Source organism: Gopherus flavomarginatus, chromosome 2, assembly GCF_025201925.1.
Source record: "Gopherus flavomarginatus isolate rGopFla2 chromosome 2, rGopFla2.mat.asm, whole genome shotgun sequence".
Taxonomy (NCBI): Eukaryota; Metazoa; Chordata; order Testudines; family Testudinidae; genus Gopherus; species Gopherus flavomarginatus.
The window spans coordinates 107,800,177-107,819,941 of NC_066618.1; the positions used below are offsets into that span (position 1 = coordinate 107,800,177).

Here is a 19,765-nt window from a genome sequence, read left to right on the forward strand (position 1 = left end):
TGAGTGTGGAGGGCATCCTTTCCCCAACCTCCCTGCACTCACCGGTAGCGGGAAGCGGAGCAGCCCAGCTGCAGCCAGCTCCACTCCGTCAGCTCCCAGCCGTGGCGCTCTACTTACTGCCGGTGAGTGCAGGACCTTTCCCCAGCCACTCCCCAGCAACATGGCTGGGACCAGGGCAAGGAAAGCAGAGCGGGCTGGGGCCACGTCGCTCTGCTTCCAGCCACAGGTGACTGTGGAGGGGCATCCTTTCCCCAACCTCCCCACACTCACCGGCAGCGGGAAGCGGAGTGCCGCGGCTGTGAGGTGGTGGAGTGGAGCAGGCTGAGGCCGGGCTACTCTGCTTCTGCTTCTACCAATGTATTATACAGTTCTAATATGGTGTTTAATTTTGCTATTCCAAATATTGTTGAGTATGATTTATCAGATGGTCTAGAAATGCTTGAAATTGGGTGCAGGGAGAGGGGTTATAATTCAGATCACTGGGATTACTATCAAATTTACTCCTAAAGTACATGATGGTTGAGTCTAAAATTCAAAGATTTCTGGATTTAAGAACCCCTTTTAAGATTGTCAGCATTTAACCATAGGAAAGGCAATGTATAGCTTTCATTTTATTTTTCTAATAAGTCTGGTCCTGCATTCTTTACTCAGGCATCTTTGTTATTGATTTCTAATTGGATATCTTTGAGTTAAAACTGACATATGAAGGCTGGGTTCAGTCTGAAGTTACTAACTTCGCATTCATGCATGTGCAGTAGGCATATTTTCTGGTTTTTAAAGACTAAAAACCAAAGTAAGTTAAAATGTGTGTTGTTTGGAAAAATCTGGCTCCTCCTCTGCAGACACAGTGGGCCCTTAGGTCACAGAACGTCTCTCAAGCCCTGCACAGCACAAACCAGTTTCATGGAGGCAAGGCAGCAGGGGTTGCACTTCACAGCAGGGGAGGTGGTCATCTTCCCAATGGGGGGCTGAGGTGAGCCTTAGCCCCCGTCACCACAGGGCCCCGCCCCCTGCTCCTCCTCTTCCCCCTGAGGATTCATCCTTGACCAGGCCAGAAGTCAGACCCTGGCCATGGTAAGTGTGGCACAGGGAGCCTGGGCTTCTGTGAGAAGCCCCAGACCCTCCACCTGCCCTGGATGGCGTGCTCCACGGGTGGGGACACAGGCTCCTCTCTTCTACACAGGTCCTGCAGCCCCCCCCCCAAATTGTTCAGGGTCCATGGGCATGGGGCCTGTGGGCTTGTGTGTTAATGCATCACTGCATGAAGGCTACCTGTACAGCTGAGCATGAGGAGGAAGGGATTTAGGGTGGATGCTCTTGCATCAAGAAAAAATCCATCTCTATGGGGTTTATGGGCCAGAAGAGAGGTAAGAAACATATTTTCTTCCTTCCAAGAAGCTAACAAGGAAGAACACACACAAGCATACAACCAGAGACACTTGTGCACTTACAGACAGAGAGCGGGAGAGAGAAAGAGAAGACTATATATGGCCAGAGGGTCACAAAATCATCCCCATGTGGTATCCTAGTATGATATTAGGGCAATACATTATGGCTTTCTGCAATGTCATTGGATAACCAAGGAGCTCTCATCAAGTCATCAAGTTCTAGCAGCATTGATAGCAAATAAAATAATCAGGAATTTCGGGAACAACTCCAAGAAAAATATAGCCTGAAAAAGAGTGTGCTTCAGGGCCACTACCTTCAACTAGCAGACTGCAGAGCAATAGAGAGAGAAATACAAAGAGATGGAGAAGGATAATTGGCAAAATCCTTTCCGTGAACTAAAACTCTGGTAGCGGGGTGAGAAGGTTTGATCTGTTTACAATATTTGTACAAAAAATCCTGATTAGAAGCATTCATCTTAAGTATTATAACTTACCAGTAGGAGTCATTTACCTAGGTTCTTGTGATGTTAGATCCTAAAGTTTGGTAGCCTTATCTAGCAGAAAGTCTTATTACATTTATCAGAACAGCACAGTGTGTTTTGAAGAAGCAATAGTAGCATTGAGAGAGCTATGATGATGTTGAAATAGGAGCTATGCTCCGAGGGACCAGGAATAACTTCTCCGGTACCCATAAATGCATAGGGTGGGTATCAAGTGCCAAAAGAAGTTACTCCAAAAAAAAAAAAAAGTGTCCGCAGTTGCACCAAGATATTTTTTTCTCGGCATTCAGAGCCTCTACCATTTCATGTACATGTAAAGCACACAAACAAGATGAAAGCAGATAAGAGGACAACATAGAAAAAAGTAAAATGATTTCTTCTTCATATTGGGCTGAAGTTACTTACTGACTTTGCAGACTAATTTCATCAAGCTGTGAGAGCCATCATGAAAGGGAAAGTATATGTCTGGTCCACAGTGAATACAGAATGTGCCATTCAATCATAAGCATAGTTGGAGAGGGCAGGTTGATGGGATGTTGCACCCCCCAGCTGTAAGCCAGGGGCATGAAATTTGCCCCCCCACGTGTGGCCCCATTGGCCTGACTGGATCTGTCCCCCCAAATACAGAAGTTAAACTACATCTATGCATTCAATCCTGGCTCCATTTAGTTAGTGTTTTTGCTGCATATGCGCAATAATCCCCGCAGTCAAAAATGTAGTCAGGAAAACCACTAAGTGCAGAAGTAAGAGCAAAAATTAAACAACTTTTGTGTGTGTGTGTGTTTCTCACTTCTCCCTGCATACTCAGGAGGGTAGAGAGGGACAGGAGAGGAGAATAAGAGCAAGTACTTACTATACCCCCAAACATAACTTCAACAAACTCTCAAGAGAGAGTTCAAAAACTTTTACATTTAAAACTTCACTAAAAGATAGTAAAAATGGTTTGAGATAATTTTTAAAGATCTTTGAATAGGATTTGCTTTCGTATTATCTGCCATGAACAGGTTGTATTGGCCTCAAGCTATGCTGAGAAGTTATGGCAAGCTCATGTCAAGGGATGTGTGCGTTGGGAAGAGGGGAACGCTTTTGAAGCAAAGGCCAGTGTAGATAGGTAGTTTAACTAGATGATCAATCTGCATTTTTTCAAATTCACACCAATGCTATGACTACTGCTGGTTCCAATATTTTGAGAATTTCATGTGTGGGCGCTCCATCCAGCTTCCCTGCTCCACTGAGGAAGCCAAATTCCTGCCTTTGGCCCTCCTTCCCCATGTCAGGTCACCCAAGAATTAAACAATCTCAGGGACTCAAAAAGTAAGGGTGACTCCAGACATGGAGAGGAAAGAGGTTTGGCAGACAAGTGGGAATCATAGAGGCCTATAGTGAAAATGGAGGTCCATGAATTATGAATGTATATTGACAGCAAGACCTCAAAAAAAAAAAAGAATTCTGTTGTATGCCGGTTGATGCCTGACCATTTGTCTCAAAGACTCTGTATGCTGATTTTTGAGATGCACTTACATTAAGCTATATAAATAGAAAATTAATTGCAGCACTCGGTAAATTTATTAAAGCCATGCTTGGTGATTGGGACAGGAAACCTCACCAGCAATCAATGAATATTGTGCAGACAAAATCCCCATGCACTGTGAAAACGTGCCCTGGTATTTACTTGTTCTTCCTAAGGCAAGATTTAACTGTAATTACTGCAAGAAAGTGTACCATGCATAGCAGTTCTACCTTTCTAATTCAGATTCAAAGCCATATTACAATAAGGGGTGATTTGATTAACAAGTATGTATATATTAATCAACAGATTACCAATTAACACACAACTGAAGAAATAAAAGTATGGAGAATGCAGCATTCTAAGTGGATTTTTAGCAGCCCTTTGCTTACAGATAAAGGCTCACTTATTTGGACTAATTAAGTATTATGTTGGTCACTACTGATGAACTTTACAGGTGATTATTGTTAGAAAATTGACTATGTGACAATGTCACCTTCTAATTTAACATGTGTGCCCCCTGTGTGACACTGAATCTTATCTATTTACTGAGAAAAACAAGTTCCTACTCTGATTAGCATAACAGAACTACAACAATTCAGAAAGACCAGGCTGGATTCTCTTCATCCTCATACATCATTAGTAAAATTATCATCTCAAGCCTGATTGTTGAATATTTGCTATGGCTGGTGATGCAACAGTTTCACCTTCTTATCCCAGGTTGAACAAAGATGGCTGACAGTTAGAATTGTTTTTTTTCTTTTATTGACATGTAAACAGAACAGTGTTAGTCCGGAAGTTATTGAGAGAAAGAGAGAGAATAAATAGGGAACTGTCATAGTGTCATTTTTTTGCAGTCATTTTCAAACTGCAAGTAATATGGTTCAAAAGTACACACAGAAACCCAAAGCACATTAAAGGGTGGAATAATGCAACATTAATCCATTGATAAGACAACCTTATTTCTGGTGCACAAGTACTAAATGTGGATATCAGATACTGAGGGTCACAGATGTCTCAGCACTCCCTTGACATGCAATCTTTCTGACTCATTTTTTGGCACATGCTAAATCTCTGGCTAAATTCTGCCACTGTAATGCTGAAACTATGACAATATACTGTTCACAGGATCACTTACTTAGTGATAAGCAGTCTGGCTCACTGGTCACCTACCTCACATCTCTGAAAACATTCTTTACGTTAAGAAAATTAATGTTATTCACTGAAAGATTAATGCACTATTCACGTTTATTTACTGTAGGAGCATGCATACTGAAAGACAGGAGAGGACATTTGATAATAGCTCGAATTTCTATTATCTGGAGATCAGACTACTTTGAAGAGCTCCTTAAAATCCTGAAATTGTCTAGAAAAATGTTGATTTAATATCGCTTTGTGATTCTCATCCGCCAGCTGGCTTGACCCACCAAGACAGAAAATAAGCTTCTGGAGCGTTCTGAATGTCCCAGCATAGGGGGTTAAAAATGTAAAAGCTGTCCATTTTCATAGAGATCTAGATGGCAGACCAATGGAGAAAACTGCACCACAGCATGGCATCAGATATGTCAAAAAATAAGTTTGTTGGAATCAACAAGAGTGTGTTAAAAATCTAGCTCAGTGGAAGCTTTGTTAGGGCACTGAAGTGGGAGTCAGGAAATCTGGGTTCCGTTCCTAGCTTAGACACAGACATCTTGTGCAACTTAGGGCAAGTCATTTAATTTGTTCAGTTTCCCATCTGTAGGTGGGGTGATCAGTTCCCTGCCTCACAGAAGTGCTCTGAGGAGGCAATCATTAATTTTTATGAGGTGCTCAGGCCTTTTAAATACCTAGATAAAGACCTTCCCGAAATGCCAGAAATGTTGGGAAGATTGTGTACAAGCATTCAGATAACTGCAACTCATGTGATGGCAATAACTCTGGCCATAACTACTAATGCACTGTGAACTTTGAAATTCCATGCCAGAAGAAGCACTATACATCTCTGTTAAGAAATGGAAAGCCATTAAGGGATGAGTCTGGGGATGCATTTGCCCACCAGCACCTCTCGTGGCTGTGGCTGGTGTCATAGAAAGTCTGCATCAGTATCCACACCTCTCCACCTACAGTTGTTTGACCAGGGCCGGCTCCAGCCTTTTTGCCGCCCCAAGCAGCGAAGAAAAAAATAAAAAAATAAAGCCACGATCAGCGGCACTTCGGCGGCAACTCTACCGTGCCGCTTCACTCTTCGGCAGCACTTCAGCGGCCAGTCCTTCCCTCCGAGAGGGACTCACCACCAAATTGCAGCCGAAGATCCAGACGTGCCTCCCCTTTCCATTGGCCGCCCCAAGCACCTGCTTCCTGCACTGATTCCTGAAGCCAGCCCTGTGTTTGACCCTGTGCCAGGTGGTTCTCCTCTTATAAGTCCAGCCCAGTGCTTAATTTGTGCTAGGGCTTAACAGGGCTGAGCCCCAGTACCTGTAGGCTTGGCAGTTCATAGCCCCAGCACTTCTGGGCTTGCCACATCAGTTATGAATGTAAAAAAAAAAAAAACTTTGCTTGAGCCCCGGCATTTTTTTCCATTAGAAATTAAACACTGCTGCAGCCCTCTGGCTGGGTTGTTTATAGTCTCTAACCTTCCATGACAATAAAGAGTCTGACAGACTAGGAGTCCAATGACTTGGGGGGAGGGATAGCTCAGGGGTTTGAGCATTTGGCCTACTAAACCCAGGGTTGTGAGTTCAATCCTTGAGGGGGCCATTAAGGGAACTGGGGTAAAAATCTGGGGATTGGTCCTGCTTGGAGCAGGGGGTTGGACTAGATGACCTCCTGAGGTCCCTTCCAACCCTAATATTCTATGACTCTAGCAATTGTCACTTATAACAACCTCCACAAAGTCCTGCCCCTTTTGCTCTGAGGGATTCTCATAATTTTTAGATTTCAAGGCCAGGAGGGACCACTGTGATCATCAGGTCTGACATCCTGTGTAGCACAGGCCGTAGAACTTTCCCCAACATTATTCCTTTTGAAGTAGAGCATATCTTTTAAAAAGACAACCAATCTTGATTTTAAAATTGCCATTGATGGGGAACCCACAACAAACCCTGGTAAAAACCATTGTGAACAGATAATTACTCTCACTGCTAAAAATGTACACCTAATTTCCAGTCTGAATTTGTCTAGCTTTAATTTCCAGCCATTGTGTTATATTTTTCTTTTCTAGGTCAAAGAGTTTGTTCCCTATTGCAGTAAGGTGGCTTGCCCCTTTACAGATAGGACTAGCCAATGCTGATTATTAAAAATTGGATTAGATCAGGTAATTCCCTATGAAAGGCAGCAGGTATCTGTAGGGAAAAGGGAAATTCAGAAAATGTCAGGACGTCAAAAAAGGCTTCTTCAAGGAAGACTTTGATACCAAGCTGTTTGGAAGCCAAAGCCAGAACCCTAAGGCTTCAGCCAGGTAGGAGCTGGGAGTGACCTGATAGGAGGGTAAAAACCCTGGACTCTCTTTTGGGACTTTGAAGTTTATTTTTGAGTTTTTCACATAAATGAAGCTCCGACCCCCAAGAAGGGATGGTGAGTGGACGAGAAAAGCCTGTGTGAAGTTTGTTTAAGAAGCCCTTTGAGGGAAAAACTGTTAGCATGAAACCCCTGGTCATAAAGGGTTACAAGGAAGACAGCAGACTCCATTACACCCATCTAGGTACTGCTAGACTGTGTTCATGTCTCTCCTTAACCTTCTCTTTGATAAGCTAAATAGATTGAGCTCCTTGAGCCTATCATCATAAGGCAGGTTTTTTAATTCTTTAATTGTTCTCCTTGCTCCTTTCTGAACCCTCTCCAATCTATCAGCATCCTTGTTGAACTGCTGACACCAGAACTGGACACAATGTTCCAGCAGCAGTTACAACAGAGCCAGATACAAATGCAAAAATAACCTCTCAGCTCCTGTTTGTGATTCCAAGGATCATATCAGCCATTTTTACTGCCTCCTTTGCTGGTGATGGCAGGGAAACCCAGGCTCACTCGCTCCTCTGATTACCAGCCTAGTAACCCTACTTCAGTAGCTGCGACCAGTTCCTCACAATCTCTTGCTGCTTCTTACCTTGCCTCTCTTGTAGGCCTCCTCCAGACTCAAGTACTGTGATTCTCCCTCTCTGGAAGTCCAAACTCTGGAGTATTCCAGCTAGTTTGAGCAGCTGAAGGAATCTTCTCTCTGTAGATCCTCAGTTTTTCTAGCAGTCACCTATCTCTTCTGATCTGCAGACTTCTTATCCCTCAGCTGTTTCTGGCCCAGTAATTAGCCACAGCTGGAGAGATAGCTAGCCTGCTTATAAACCCTAAGTGGCCATGGTAGTCTGGGCCTATACTCCCCATGACAGGATGTCAAGGAGTTGCTAGCCCCAAATCTGAATTTGCTGTCCTTCTAGTACAGTAATATAATGGATGCCATCTTCAAAATATGTCTTTTCATTGTGTCCCATGATGCATGCTATGTCAATTCATACCTCATAGACTATTTTAAATTACAAGTATTTTAAAATGTTATTTCCATGTTGTTGGACTATCCCACTGGTGCTGATTGCCTGGTGGGGGGAAAAACGTAAAACAGATCATAACACAATGCCAGCGTAACTAATCCCTGTGCAATCAAGTACTTTCCTAAAACTGAACTGGAGCAGCTCTGAAGATACAGGAACAAAATCCAGGAGAAACCAAACAGAAACTACATGGAAGGGATATGGAGGACAAACAAGGATGCAGACCACTCAAGAGATGGCAGGGCAGGGTAGGGTTAACTGGGACTAACAGGACCCCAGGAGGCAAAGCAGAATGGGAGGAAAGGGAATGCAAAATATACAGGGGAAAAGAGGATGATGAGGGGGAGAGAGAAAGATAAAGAATAAGGGAGAATGGAATGAGAGCATGAAAACAATGGAAGAGATGGTAAAATGGAATATGAGAGAAGGAATAGATCAGAAACGGAAGCTTTGGAAAATGGTTGAGAGAATAAGAAAAATAGCATATGTTCTACTGTATTTTTCTGACAATTTTGTTGTATAACCAATTTATTTTTAAATGAGTATATAATACATAGTTTATTTTTACAATGATCTTTAACAATGTTGATGCATCAGTCATAATGAACTGAACAATATTTTATTTTCATTTTATGTCAGTATTTATACAAAATGTTAACTGTAACAGGATTGTTTTTGTTGTAAGCAATGGGCTTGATTCTTTTCCCACTTGACACAGTTTTATGTTGATGTAACTCTGTCGACATCAATGGAATGACTTCTGATCTAGACCCCTGAATCAGGCTTTATGTCTGCAATGATGCTAGGACATATTTTATGGGGAATTTTCAGCTTTAAGATACATATACGCAACTCCCACTGAATTCCATGGGAGTTGTGTGTGTTTGAGGGTGGAATTTGGCTCTATGTGGTTATTACTATTTGTAATATGAGGGATGATGCCCAGAGTAGGCATGTTTGCATAAGAGTTGCCGGAGGCAGGGAATGTTTAAAATATTTACCATAATATTTGTTTGCATTTCTAATCATACTCTGTCCTCCTTGCACATCAATTATTCTACACATTAGACAAGAGTCTTATATAAGTACAATGAAGGTGCTGTGTAGGCAGCGTATCAAGCTTTCCAGTTCTACTTTTTGATTTAAAGATAAAAACACTTCAGGGCTTTTGTATACCTCAAATCTTTTGACACCTGAATATTATGATTCAATAAAGTGTCCAAGTGGAGGCAAAGATATAGTGCAGAGTAATGTCCTATACACAGCAGGTCTTCTCAGTCCTTTAAACACATGGCTTAGGGAGTTAAATAGTAAAGACAGATAAATACACAGTAAAACATTTTTTAGAAGTTAGCTGTGCAATTCCATGATGTATGTCATTTAACATTAATTACACAGACAAAGAGCCTAAGTAGAATTATACTGAAAGTCAAAACAAGACTTAAAAACTTGGTCTATTTTTTACTCAGAGACTTGTTTTCCTGAGGCCTGAATGTAACTGCTAGTAATGATATATGATCTTTATCTGTCTAGGTACTTATAGGTTCCCTTCAGTGTAGTGTTTAAGTAACTCCCAAATGTATATTTGTATTTACCTTCACAAAGCCCCTGTGAGGTAGGGAAATATTATCCTGTTTTACACAGGGGAAACTGAGGCACAGAGCTTAAGGCCCTGATTCAAGAAAGCACTTAAGTGCCCTGCTGAATAAGCAGACTTCCTGAATTAGGGCTGAAGGGTCTTGTCCAAGGTCACACAGGAAGTCAGTAGGGGCTTGACCTGGCAAGACACTGAACACTTGCAACTCCCAATGGCTATAGTCGGAAGTGAGGATGCTTAGCACCTTGCAAGACTGAGCCCATAAAACGTAGGAATTGAGCCCAGATCTCATAAGCCCTCAGTTCAGTGCTTTAACTATATGACCATCCTTTCACCTAGGACTCAATGCTGAATTCCTTGAGCACCCAGAACTCCCTCTGAAATGCAAGAGCAGAGACCTGCCCCTACTCCCATTGAAACCACGAGGAAGAGCAGCAGGCCCCACGCTGCTAGTGAACAATGTTTTAAACTGATGTATTTCTTGATTCAAACATCTGCTATGAACTAAGTTCTGCTCCTGGTTGTTTATGTTCATCTCCCACTTATGTCAAGAGAAATGGATCTGTGCAACCAATGGCAGAATTTAGCCCACAATGAAGAGTTTAAGTTATGTTTGCTGTATTTATTATTACATTATCTAAGAATTTAACATACAATCAGATTCTTGTCCTTTCAAATGCACACATTCAAGGTAAGGTGCAATTAAAACTTTTAAGACTTGGTCCTACACAGGGACCATGGACAAATTAAGTCCCAACAAGATCCTCCCATCAGGGCTTCAGTGGGACATAAGTAAAGCATACGCTTTGTGCTGGCCCTCTGCAGAGAAGTGAATTTCACTCATGTTGGCATTACTACATAGTATAAAAATCAGCTTCCTCATCTGAAAATGTATATTTAAATATAACATTACTAATTGTTATATAGAACATCCATCTATTAACTGGTAATTATAATATTTCTTAGCTAGTTAATTCTAAAAATATTATCCAGAACTGACAAATACTTGGAGGTGGAGGGGACTGCAAGACTTTCATCAGATTGTTGTTTATCTCACTTTTAAAAACAACACAACACTAGCACACTCCTAAGTGAGTAATTCTCCCAGAAACTGTGTCATGTATTACTTTTAGTTAGGGCCCTACCAAATTCACAGTCCATTTTGGTCAATTTCATGGTTATAGGATTTTAAAAATCATAAATTCCATGATTTTAGCTATTTAAATCTGAAATTTCATGGTCTTGTAATTGTAGGGGTCCTGACCCAAAGAGAAGCATGGGGGGTTGAAAGGTTATTGTAGGGGGGTGGCAGTACTGCTATCCATACTTCTGTGCTGCTGCTGGTAACGGTGCAACCTTCAGAGTTGGGCAGCCAGAGAGTGGCAGCTGCTGGCTGAGCCTAGCTCCGAAGGCAGAGCCACTGCCAGCAGCAGCACAGAAGGATGGCATGGTATGGTATTGGCACTCTTACTTCTGTGCTGCTGCCTTCAGAGCTGGGCCCTCAGTCAGCAGCTGCCACTCTCTGGCCACCCAGCTTTGAAGGCAGCAGTACAGAAGGGTGGCATGCTATGGTACTGCCACCCTTATTTCTGTGCTGCTGCAGCCTTTAGAGATGGGTGCCTAGCCAACACCTCTGGCTGCCCAGCTCTGAAGACAGTGCAGAAGAAAGGGTGGCAATACATGACCACTCCTAAAATAACCTTGTGACCCCTCCCCAAACCGCTCTAGGGTCAGGATCCCTAGTTTGAGAAACGCTGGTCTCACCAATAAAATTTGTATAGTATAGGGTAAAAGCACACAAAAGAACAGATTTCACAGAGGGAGACCAGAGTTCACTGTCCTTGATGTGTTTTTAATGGCCATTAATTTGGTAGGGCCATACTTATAGTAAATTTATCTGGAGGAAATGCATAGTAAAACTGTTCTACTGTGGACCACATGATGCGTTAATTTTGCTCACCAGTTTAACAAAGGAAGCTAGTAATAGTGCTATTAATGATTTAACCAGAGACAAAAGACACTGCTGCTTAAATTTTGTTAAAAATTGCAAAGTAAAGGTCATTTTAACCTCTTGCTGTTATTTAACTATGTCAATTACTAGTGAAATCAGAAACATTTCTAGAGGGATTTTTTTTCTCAGACAGGTAACTTATTTATTTTATAGTCCTTTCATGAGAAAAACAGTACTTCCACAGACCCATGTATATATTTCCATATCCACCTGAAAGTTTCAAATGCTAATTTATTTACTTGATACCGGCAAGCCAACAAAGGCAGTCTAAACAAGCCTCTTCCCCTATTTTCACATTTAATGGAAGGAAAAATTTAATAAAGAACCAAATTAAGATATTAATCAGTATCAGATACTAAAGTTAGAAATTCAATAGTGTACTAATCTACATCTGCAGTGGATGGCATATGCATGCATCAGGTTGTGTAAAATTCCAAATCAAGATGATGGTATACAACTGCTGAGCTGAATGCTGATGAAATAGACTACCTGGCCCCACTAAAGTTTATGGGACTTTTGTTATCAACTTCACCAGGAGAAGGATGAGACCTAAATTCTGTACAATAAGACATTCCAAGCACATCTCACCTTTGAAACAAATTCTACTGTCATGTTAGTGTAAATCTGGAATAATTCCACTGCAGTTTATGGAGATACTCTAAGATTTATACTCATATACATGAGATCAGACTCTGGTCCATATACTCCAGTGGGATTACTCCAGTTTTACTATACTCAGCTAAAACTGGATGGAGAACTTGGGGTTTATTTGGAAGTATCCATAATAACTTAATATATGTGCAGGCATTCTATCAGTTACGATCTTGGAGATAGGCACATAATATGCACTCCCAAAACAAGGTTGTGAAACTGCTTAAAGTATCCATTACAGAGACAAGGTGGGTGAGGCAATACCTTTTATTCTGTTGGTGAGAGAGAGACAAACATACAGAGCAATCCACCTGTAGACTTTTCATTATAGTCACAATTCAGACACAAACCTATTCTTCAAAACATATATTCAAATTCACACCTCAGTTCCCATTCCTCAGCACTTTTAAAACTAATTTATGTTAATGTCTCAAATCCTTAAAAATACAGGAGAGAGATGTCAGATTTACTAGTTTCTTAAAATAAATTATAATTTTAAAAGATACTATTCAGATACAGTCAGATACTCAAAGAGGTTACTGTTAAAAAGAAAACTATCTTTAACATGAATTAAACCTCAAATCAACAACTACCACCAAGCTGACATTTCATCCTACAGGCCAAAGAAATACTGTACCTACACTATTTTTATTAGTACAGCACAAAGGAATACCTTTGGAGGCAATTTTCCTGCATCCACCACTCCCTGCATAGATCTGAAAACCAATCATAACACTACAAGAACTAGCAAATGTAAACAAGTGGACAAGTTAGGAAAATGAAACATTCTATTAACAAAAGCACTGTTACACTTCAATCCTCTGCTTTATTCCAACTAAAAAGGAGAGAAATCAGAGACTTGTTTTCTTAGTTTAATTTAAGGTATAAATACCAGAATTACTGATTTTTCATTTCAATATTATTTATGCTGAACTAAAATTAAATGGATTTTGAAAGAATCACGTTCTTTACCAAGTCTTGGAAAATGGTGTGAAGTAGAGCTATAAATTATGAGAGAAAAGAGAGTGACTTTTAAATGCTTGGTAAGTTTTTACTCCAATAAATAATGTCCCACATCTTCATGTTATTGGTTTTATTAATTACCAACTGGACTAATAGTCACCACTTTGACATCCAGCATTAACTTATTCTTTAAGGTTCCCAATTATATGGGTTACGTTGGGGTTGGTTACTTTGGGACAAAGTAGAAATAAGTTTCTTTCACAAAAGAGCCACCTGAAAGCCTGGGAACTGCAGCAGCAGTGGGTGGTAGCAGCAGGGAAGAGCATTACTGTCTCAGGAGCCTCCTAATGCCAGCCTAGAATGGAAGTTGAAATGCAGTAGGCCTTTTCCCCACAACAGCTAGAGTCATGGCACCTTCCTTCTCTGCTCTAATTTCAGAACACCAGCACTTGCTCCTCTTCACTTGTGATTCTAGAACCTCATCACATTATCCCAGTCTGTTCTCATTCTAGAATGTCAACACCTTCTCCCCTTGGCAACTACATGCCAACTCCAGAACCCCAGCACCTCCTGCATTGTGCCTGCAACTATCTTCCCCATTGCCGTGACATATGGGGAAAGGACAGATGAAACGGAGGTAACAGGGACAAGGCAAAACGTAACTACACATGCTGTATTTGTGCCTGTGGGCACACCCAAGGGAATGCTGGACACAGTTATCAAAACTGTAAACATTTTGCTAGGAATGGTTTTCAACCAAGTGCTGGGGCTTTGTGCCATTACCTCCTCAGTTGCAGGAGGGTTATATACATGTCCTACTCAATTTTAAGCTACTTTCTTTCTAAGGACAGAAGAACTGAAAAATAGTCTGAAATTCCTCAATAATCATTCTCCTTCTCCCTATGATGTCTCCTGTCTCTCCTCTGTTACTACCCTTTACCCTCTTCTATCCTTACATCCTTCCCATAGTTCCTTCCCTTTTTCCCTTTTGCACAACTTTTCTCTCCCTTCCAGGTTAACTTCCTCTTTTATCCTGTCAGTTCAAAGCAGTTTCCCCTTCTTTTCCCCCACCCCCATCTTCACGACTCTCTCCTCGGGGTTGCCTTCCTGCTCTCCGTGTTGGTGCCTGTCCCTCAGGGATTGGCCTCTGCCCCTCGGGGCTCCTCTCTTGGCAGCAGCTCAGCACCATGACATGCCACCTTCCCCTGCTCCACTCTCCACCCCTCTCCCTGCCAGCTACCCTTTATTCTCCCACCCTTCTCCTTCTGAGCAGCAGGCACCACCTCCTCCCGCTGCTGTGAACAGCTGACGGGGGGGGAGGAGGGCTGAAAAGGGGTAGACGGTCTTGGCCAGATCAGGACTGTTGACAGCTATGAGCTTAGGCTCCCTAGCTCAGATCAAGCCAGTTACCTGGGAAACCTCCCCAGCAGCAGCAGCAGCAGGAGGAGAGAGAGAGAGAAACCACATGCCCAGAGCAACTCAAGCTCTGCTTCCCCTGGCTGCTGCCATCCCCAGAGGGCTGCGGGAATGCTGCAAACAGAGGAAGAGGGTCACCCCTGGTTTGTGGGAGGCGGGGGCCTGGGGTGAGGTAAATGATTATTATGAGAATAGCACCCAGGGTCCCCAGGCTAGGAGGGGGCCCCGTTGTGCTGGGCGCTGTACAAACGCATTGTAGGAAACCTTCCTGGAGCTTACCAAAATAAAATCAATCAATACATCACCCCAGGCTAGTCATTAAAGCCACAAAGCACCCCCCCCCCCAGTGGGTTGCAGGTCTCTTACCCGCTGGGAGGTTTATTGGTCCCAGACGCGAGAGTCTCCATGGATGGCTCACTCCTTTCCACTGAATCAAAGACTTGATACAATTCCAGTTTGGGAGTGGGAGGTGAGGTGGGAGGGGGAAATGATGGGCTGATGCCTTTCTCCTCCTCCTCCTTTCATTCACACTGTCCTCCCTTCTGGCTGAGCCATCCTCCCCTGGCTATCTGGGAGAGGAGAGAGTAAAGTTACTGTTCCCTGCCTGGCATCCGCAGAGCAAATAAGGCAGCGGGCAGGGATGACTCCTCTCAGCCAGGCACCACGGCCGAGCTGGGGGCACAGGCAAGGAAGGAAAAGGAAACAGCCGCCGCCGCCGCCGCCCGGGGGCCCCCGGCACCTACCGCTGCCAGCCCCGCCCGCCCACAGCCTTCAAGGTGGCGGGCGCCCCGCAGGGTGCAGAGCGGGGATGCACCGGGAGACGGGCGATGCTCCACCCGCCGTCCCTGGGACAGTACGTGCCCCGCGCGCGGCCAGCCAAGCAGGCACAAAACACCCGCACATTGCAAACACCCCGCACCCCGCGCTGCACACAGAAACGACGCGCTGCGAAACCTCCTCCCCACCTTACTCCGCTGGGCAGTGCCAGCTCCGAGCCACTCACCTGAAGGCTGGGAGGGCCGAGCCTAGTCCCGGCTCCGCGCTGTCACACGGGCATGGCCGCTGCGCTACAGGGGCAGCCCCCTTGCCTGGCGAAACGGACCCGTTTTGAAGCGCGGCTCCAGCTCCTGGCTCATCGATCCGAGCCGGTGCTGAAGTTTAGGCGAGGGGAGGCGGAGGCGCGCTGCGAACCCGTTTCCATGTGACTGCTCGGGACAAATACAAACACAGCGACGGAGCCTTTTCTGGGGCAGGGAGAGTGACACTGCCATGCACGCCGCTCTGCTCGCACAGCCCGCCCGCCCCATAGATCACCCTGAAAGGGCAACGCCAATCCAACTCCTCTTACACAACCCAGCCCCGCACCAGGCCAGCAGCCCGCCAGAGGGAGGAGGGGGCAGGAGACAGGGCAAGCAAAGCGCCTTGTACAATGAGCCACAGCGGCGTATTCCAGATCGTATCACAGCACAGACCGCAGGCACCGAGGGGACAATGGCGCTGTCCGTCTCAAGGGTAAAAACACCTGTGGCCAGGAGCCGGGGCTTTCAAGGGGGTTGTCCAGGACTGTGGCATTTGCTCCATGGGGAACTAAAAAGAGCCATGAACCTCACACCATGTATTGGTCCAAATGCAAAACTCCCTTCTTCGTCTCCCATATGGCAATGGAAAGTATATGGGGTGGGGGAAAGGTTGTTTTTTTTTTTTTACTGAAAATTAACAAACAAAACCATAAATGTTCCTTGTGGGGGTGGGAATGGAATTTGCCAGCCTAATTGAAGGTAGAGGGGAATACAGAAAGATTAGATTACATTACTTTAGATTAGATTAGACAGAGAGCCTTTAAGGTGTCAGCTGTACTGAAGAAAATATTTCCAAGGTATAGCACAGAACTCTCCTGGAACAGTTTAGTCAAGCAGTATAGTCAAGACAGATTATAGTGGACCCCCAGGTCTCCTATAGTTAAAAAGATTAGGACCAACTTTCTGTTTACAGCTCAAATCTTCTATGTCTTTTAAATCCTCACAGGTACTTAGATTGCTTTGAAACTTGGTGTGCCTCATGGGAGTGCTGGCTAGGGTTAGTGATCCAAATTTGACCACGAGATTCCTGAGATAGCCATGATCACAAGTCATGCTACAGCTGTGGACTTTCCAGCGCTGCAGGGCAGTTTGGGAACTGTTTAGAATGGCTCTGTCCCTTCCAGATTGCGAGGGTGAACTAGGTTTTCACTGGGTTCCCAATCAGTGTTTTCTGCAGTGTAGATGACACCTTAAGATAGTACTCAACTAAAAATAGTTCCCCTCATTCAAATTGCCCCAGACTAACAGCTTAGGCAAGCAAGAGTTGTGCTTGCCTCTGTTATGAGGCCAACGTTATGTTGCCACTGTGTGTGCGTCACTGTGCTTTTAGGTGTTATTGGACTATCGGACGAGAATATCTGCTCCCTTCCACCCACTCCATTTGCTCCATTTTCTTCCTTCAATGACTGGTGATGGTAGGAAAGCGGCAGGGGGAGTATTGATGGACAGTTCAGCCCGCCAGGTTGGGCAGAGACCAGAGAATAGGAACATGCAGGTTCACTCGCTTTAAAGCAAGAAATTTAACCAAGTCAATCTGATAAGTGGGACAAGGGAAATGAGGCTCTCCCTGGCCCTGCTTTTTCACTCAGCAGCACCTCTGACAGCTCCAGAGGCGTCTCTTTCTGGAGCCCTGGGAAGAAGCCACTAAAATTCACTCCATATTGAGCTCTCCTCTCATATACACCTACCTATCAGAGTGTATCTGGCTCAGGTTAGCATCCAGCATGGAATTATTCACCAGACACTGCTGCTAGCACAAAATAATGAGGCAGTTCCTCCGCGCGCGCGCACACACACACACACACACACACACTGAGAGAGACCTGGCAGCTCCTAGTCAGCAGCAACACAGAAAAGATATCGTTGTTTGCAAGAAAGCTACCATCCTTTCCCCAGGCATAGGATAAACTCTGGCAAACATTTCAAACATGGATTAATTTGCTAATGACAGCGAAGGTAGAGGTGTGCACCTCCTCTGTTCTGTGCTACAAGTGCCTTTCACTGAATTTCCCTGCACCATACTGTACTTCATTAGTACCAAGAATTTGCGGAAAGGATCATAATGCTCACCTACAATGTAAACAAAATGCAATTAATATAAACAAAATTCAAATAACTTAATATAGTATAATACACCTGTATAATCATTCATGATTTCATCTCCTCTTTCCTTACATATCTGCAGTTCACTCCACTTAGCTCCCAGTGCTCCAAACTGCAGAAGCTAAAGAATGCAGCTTGTGCTTGCTCACACATACACGGTGTGATTACATCTCCACCATTCACAATCCACCTTACTGGCTCCTACATTCATTTCATGATCCTGTTCAAAATTGCCTTCTTTTGTCCAGATTCTGCTTAGAGTTACACAAGTGCAACTTCTGTTCCAATTCATGGGATTTGCATCTGTGTAACGTGAGAGTAGAATTTAGATACCCTGCTTTAAAACTCTCCATGGCTTGTAGTAGTCTGCTCCACACACCTTCTCTCTTTCGCTACTCCACCTGCTTGTTAAGCACCTGCCTTCTCTGTCCCCTCGCATAATCAGCCCACTGCTGAGAGAGCCTCTCCCCTGTAGCTTCTGTTCCATGAAACAGCCTTCCTATGTTTCTACCTTACATTGTACGTCTTACAACATACCTTAATTGATACCTTAAATTTCTCTCCTATTATTGGCCTTATCCTTTTATGTTCTAATTTATTCACCACCTAATGTTGTCACATAAGAGTTTTCTGTGATTTATACCTCATTCTTATTCTCAGTATTTTAATATAGAATTATTTAAAAACTTTTGTGATGTAATTGGTAAGAAAGATGTTACACACAATAGTATTGTTCTATACACACACAATATTGGTCTATTGTCATAGTAATTGAGTTTAAGGCCAGAAGGAACAACCATATCATCTAATGAGACCTCCTGTATATCATAGGCCATCAACACCACTCAGCATTCGGATACTAAACCCTACAAACAAAATTAGACCACAGTATTACAGCCCACAGGAGAGTGAACTATTATGTGCCACAGGCAGAGAATAGGAGGAACTGAGGCGGGGTTGGCAACCTTTGGCATGCAGCCCACCCATCAGGGTAATCTGCTGGTGGGCTGTGAGACATTTTGTTTACGTTGACTGTGCAAAGGCACATCCCCCCACACTCTCCGCAGCTCCCAGTAGCCGCAGTTTGCCGTTCCCGGCCAATGGGAGCTGCGGGAAGCGGCAGGCCTCAGGGATGTGCAAGCCGCCACTTCCCACAGCTTCACTTGGCTGTGACCGGCAAACCATGGCCACTGAGAGATGCAGGGGGCTGTGCCTGCAGACGGTCAACATAAACAGATAATCATCAGCCCATCAGCAGATTACCCTGATAGGCCGTGTGCAGAAGGTTGCTGCTCCTGGACTGAGGTTTACCACAGCAGAATGGAAGTCTGTATAACATTAGAATTATTATTATTCTAACGTATCTTCAAACATGCTCGAAGCAATAACAGAGTAATCTATTACTGTATATGTGACCAAAGAATCTGGGTTATGGCTGGATGAGGGTCTGATCCTGAAATGTGCTGAGCGCCTTCCACTCCCATTGGCTCCAAAAGAGCATTTAGCACTTTGCAAGATCCTCTGAAATAGACCCAGTGCTCTGAAAGGGCAAAGGGGGCAGCATTTTCAGTGGGCATTGTAATTCCCACAGTACAAATGGCAGTGTGTTAATCAAGGCCGCTTTTAGGCACTGGGCTGTCATTCTCAGAAGGACTGACTGAGCAGCTGCAAATCCTGTACAATTATTTGAGTTTAGGAATGCTTCACTGCTCCCAAGACGGGGTTTTTAATCTCTCCCTAGCTGTATAGTCTCCAGTGCCATGCAATTCAACTGAAAGGATCCTTCATAAAAATCCTTAGAAAAAAATATTAAAAGTGTTTGGGCAATGGCTTCTTTTCAGTCAAAGGTCTTAGGTCTTTTAAAAAAAAGTGAAAAAATAAGCAACCATTACTATGGACTGGTTGTTGGTGCCAGTGCCGGCGCAACCCATTAGGCAATCTAGGCAGTCATCTAGGGCTCTAAAATTTGGGGGGCGGTGACCGCGGCGGCCAGATCTTCGGCCACCTCGGTTTCGGTGGTATTTTGGGGGCGG

General features: G+C 43.9%; 1 protein-coding gene across 4 annotated transcripts in view; it reads right to left on the reverse strand.

Annotated features, from left to right (window-relative positions):
* The window catches only part of COBL (cordon-bleu WH2 repeat protein), a 241,224-nt gene extending 225,392 nt beyond the window's left edge, over nt 1–15,832 (reverse strand). For 2 of the 4 annotated variants that reach the window (XM_050937665.1, XM_050937663.1), the window contains exons 1-2: nt 15,554–15,831; nt 14,917–15,119 (exon numbers count right to left, since the gene is read on the reverse strand). In XM_050937665.1, the coding sequence (XP_050793622.1) occupies nt 14,917–14,957 (41 nt within the window). In that variant the 5' untranslated portion in view covers nt 14,958–15,119; nt 15,554–15,831. Of the gene's footprint in view, nt 1–14,916; nt 15,120–15,553 lie in introns of all 4 variants that reach the window. The other 2 variants (XM_050937664.1, XM_050937666.1) reach the window with 2 other exon arrangements.
* Between the last annotated feature and the right edge of the window lie 3,933 nt (nt 15,833–19,765).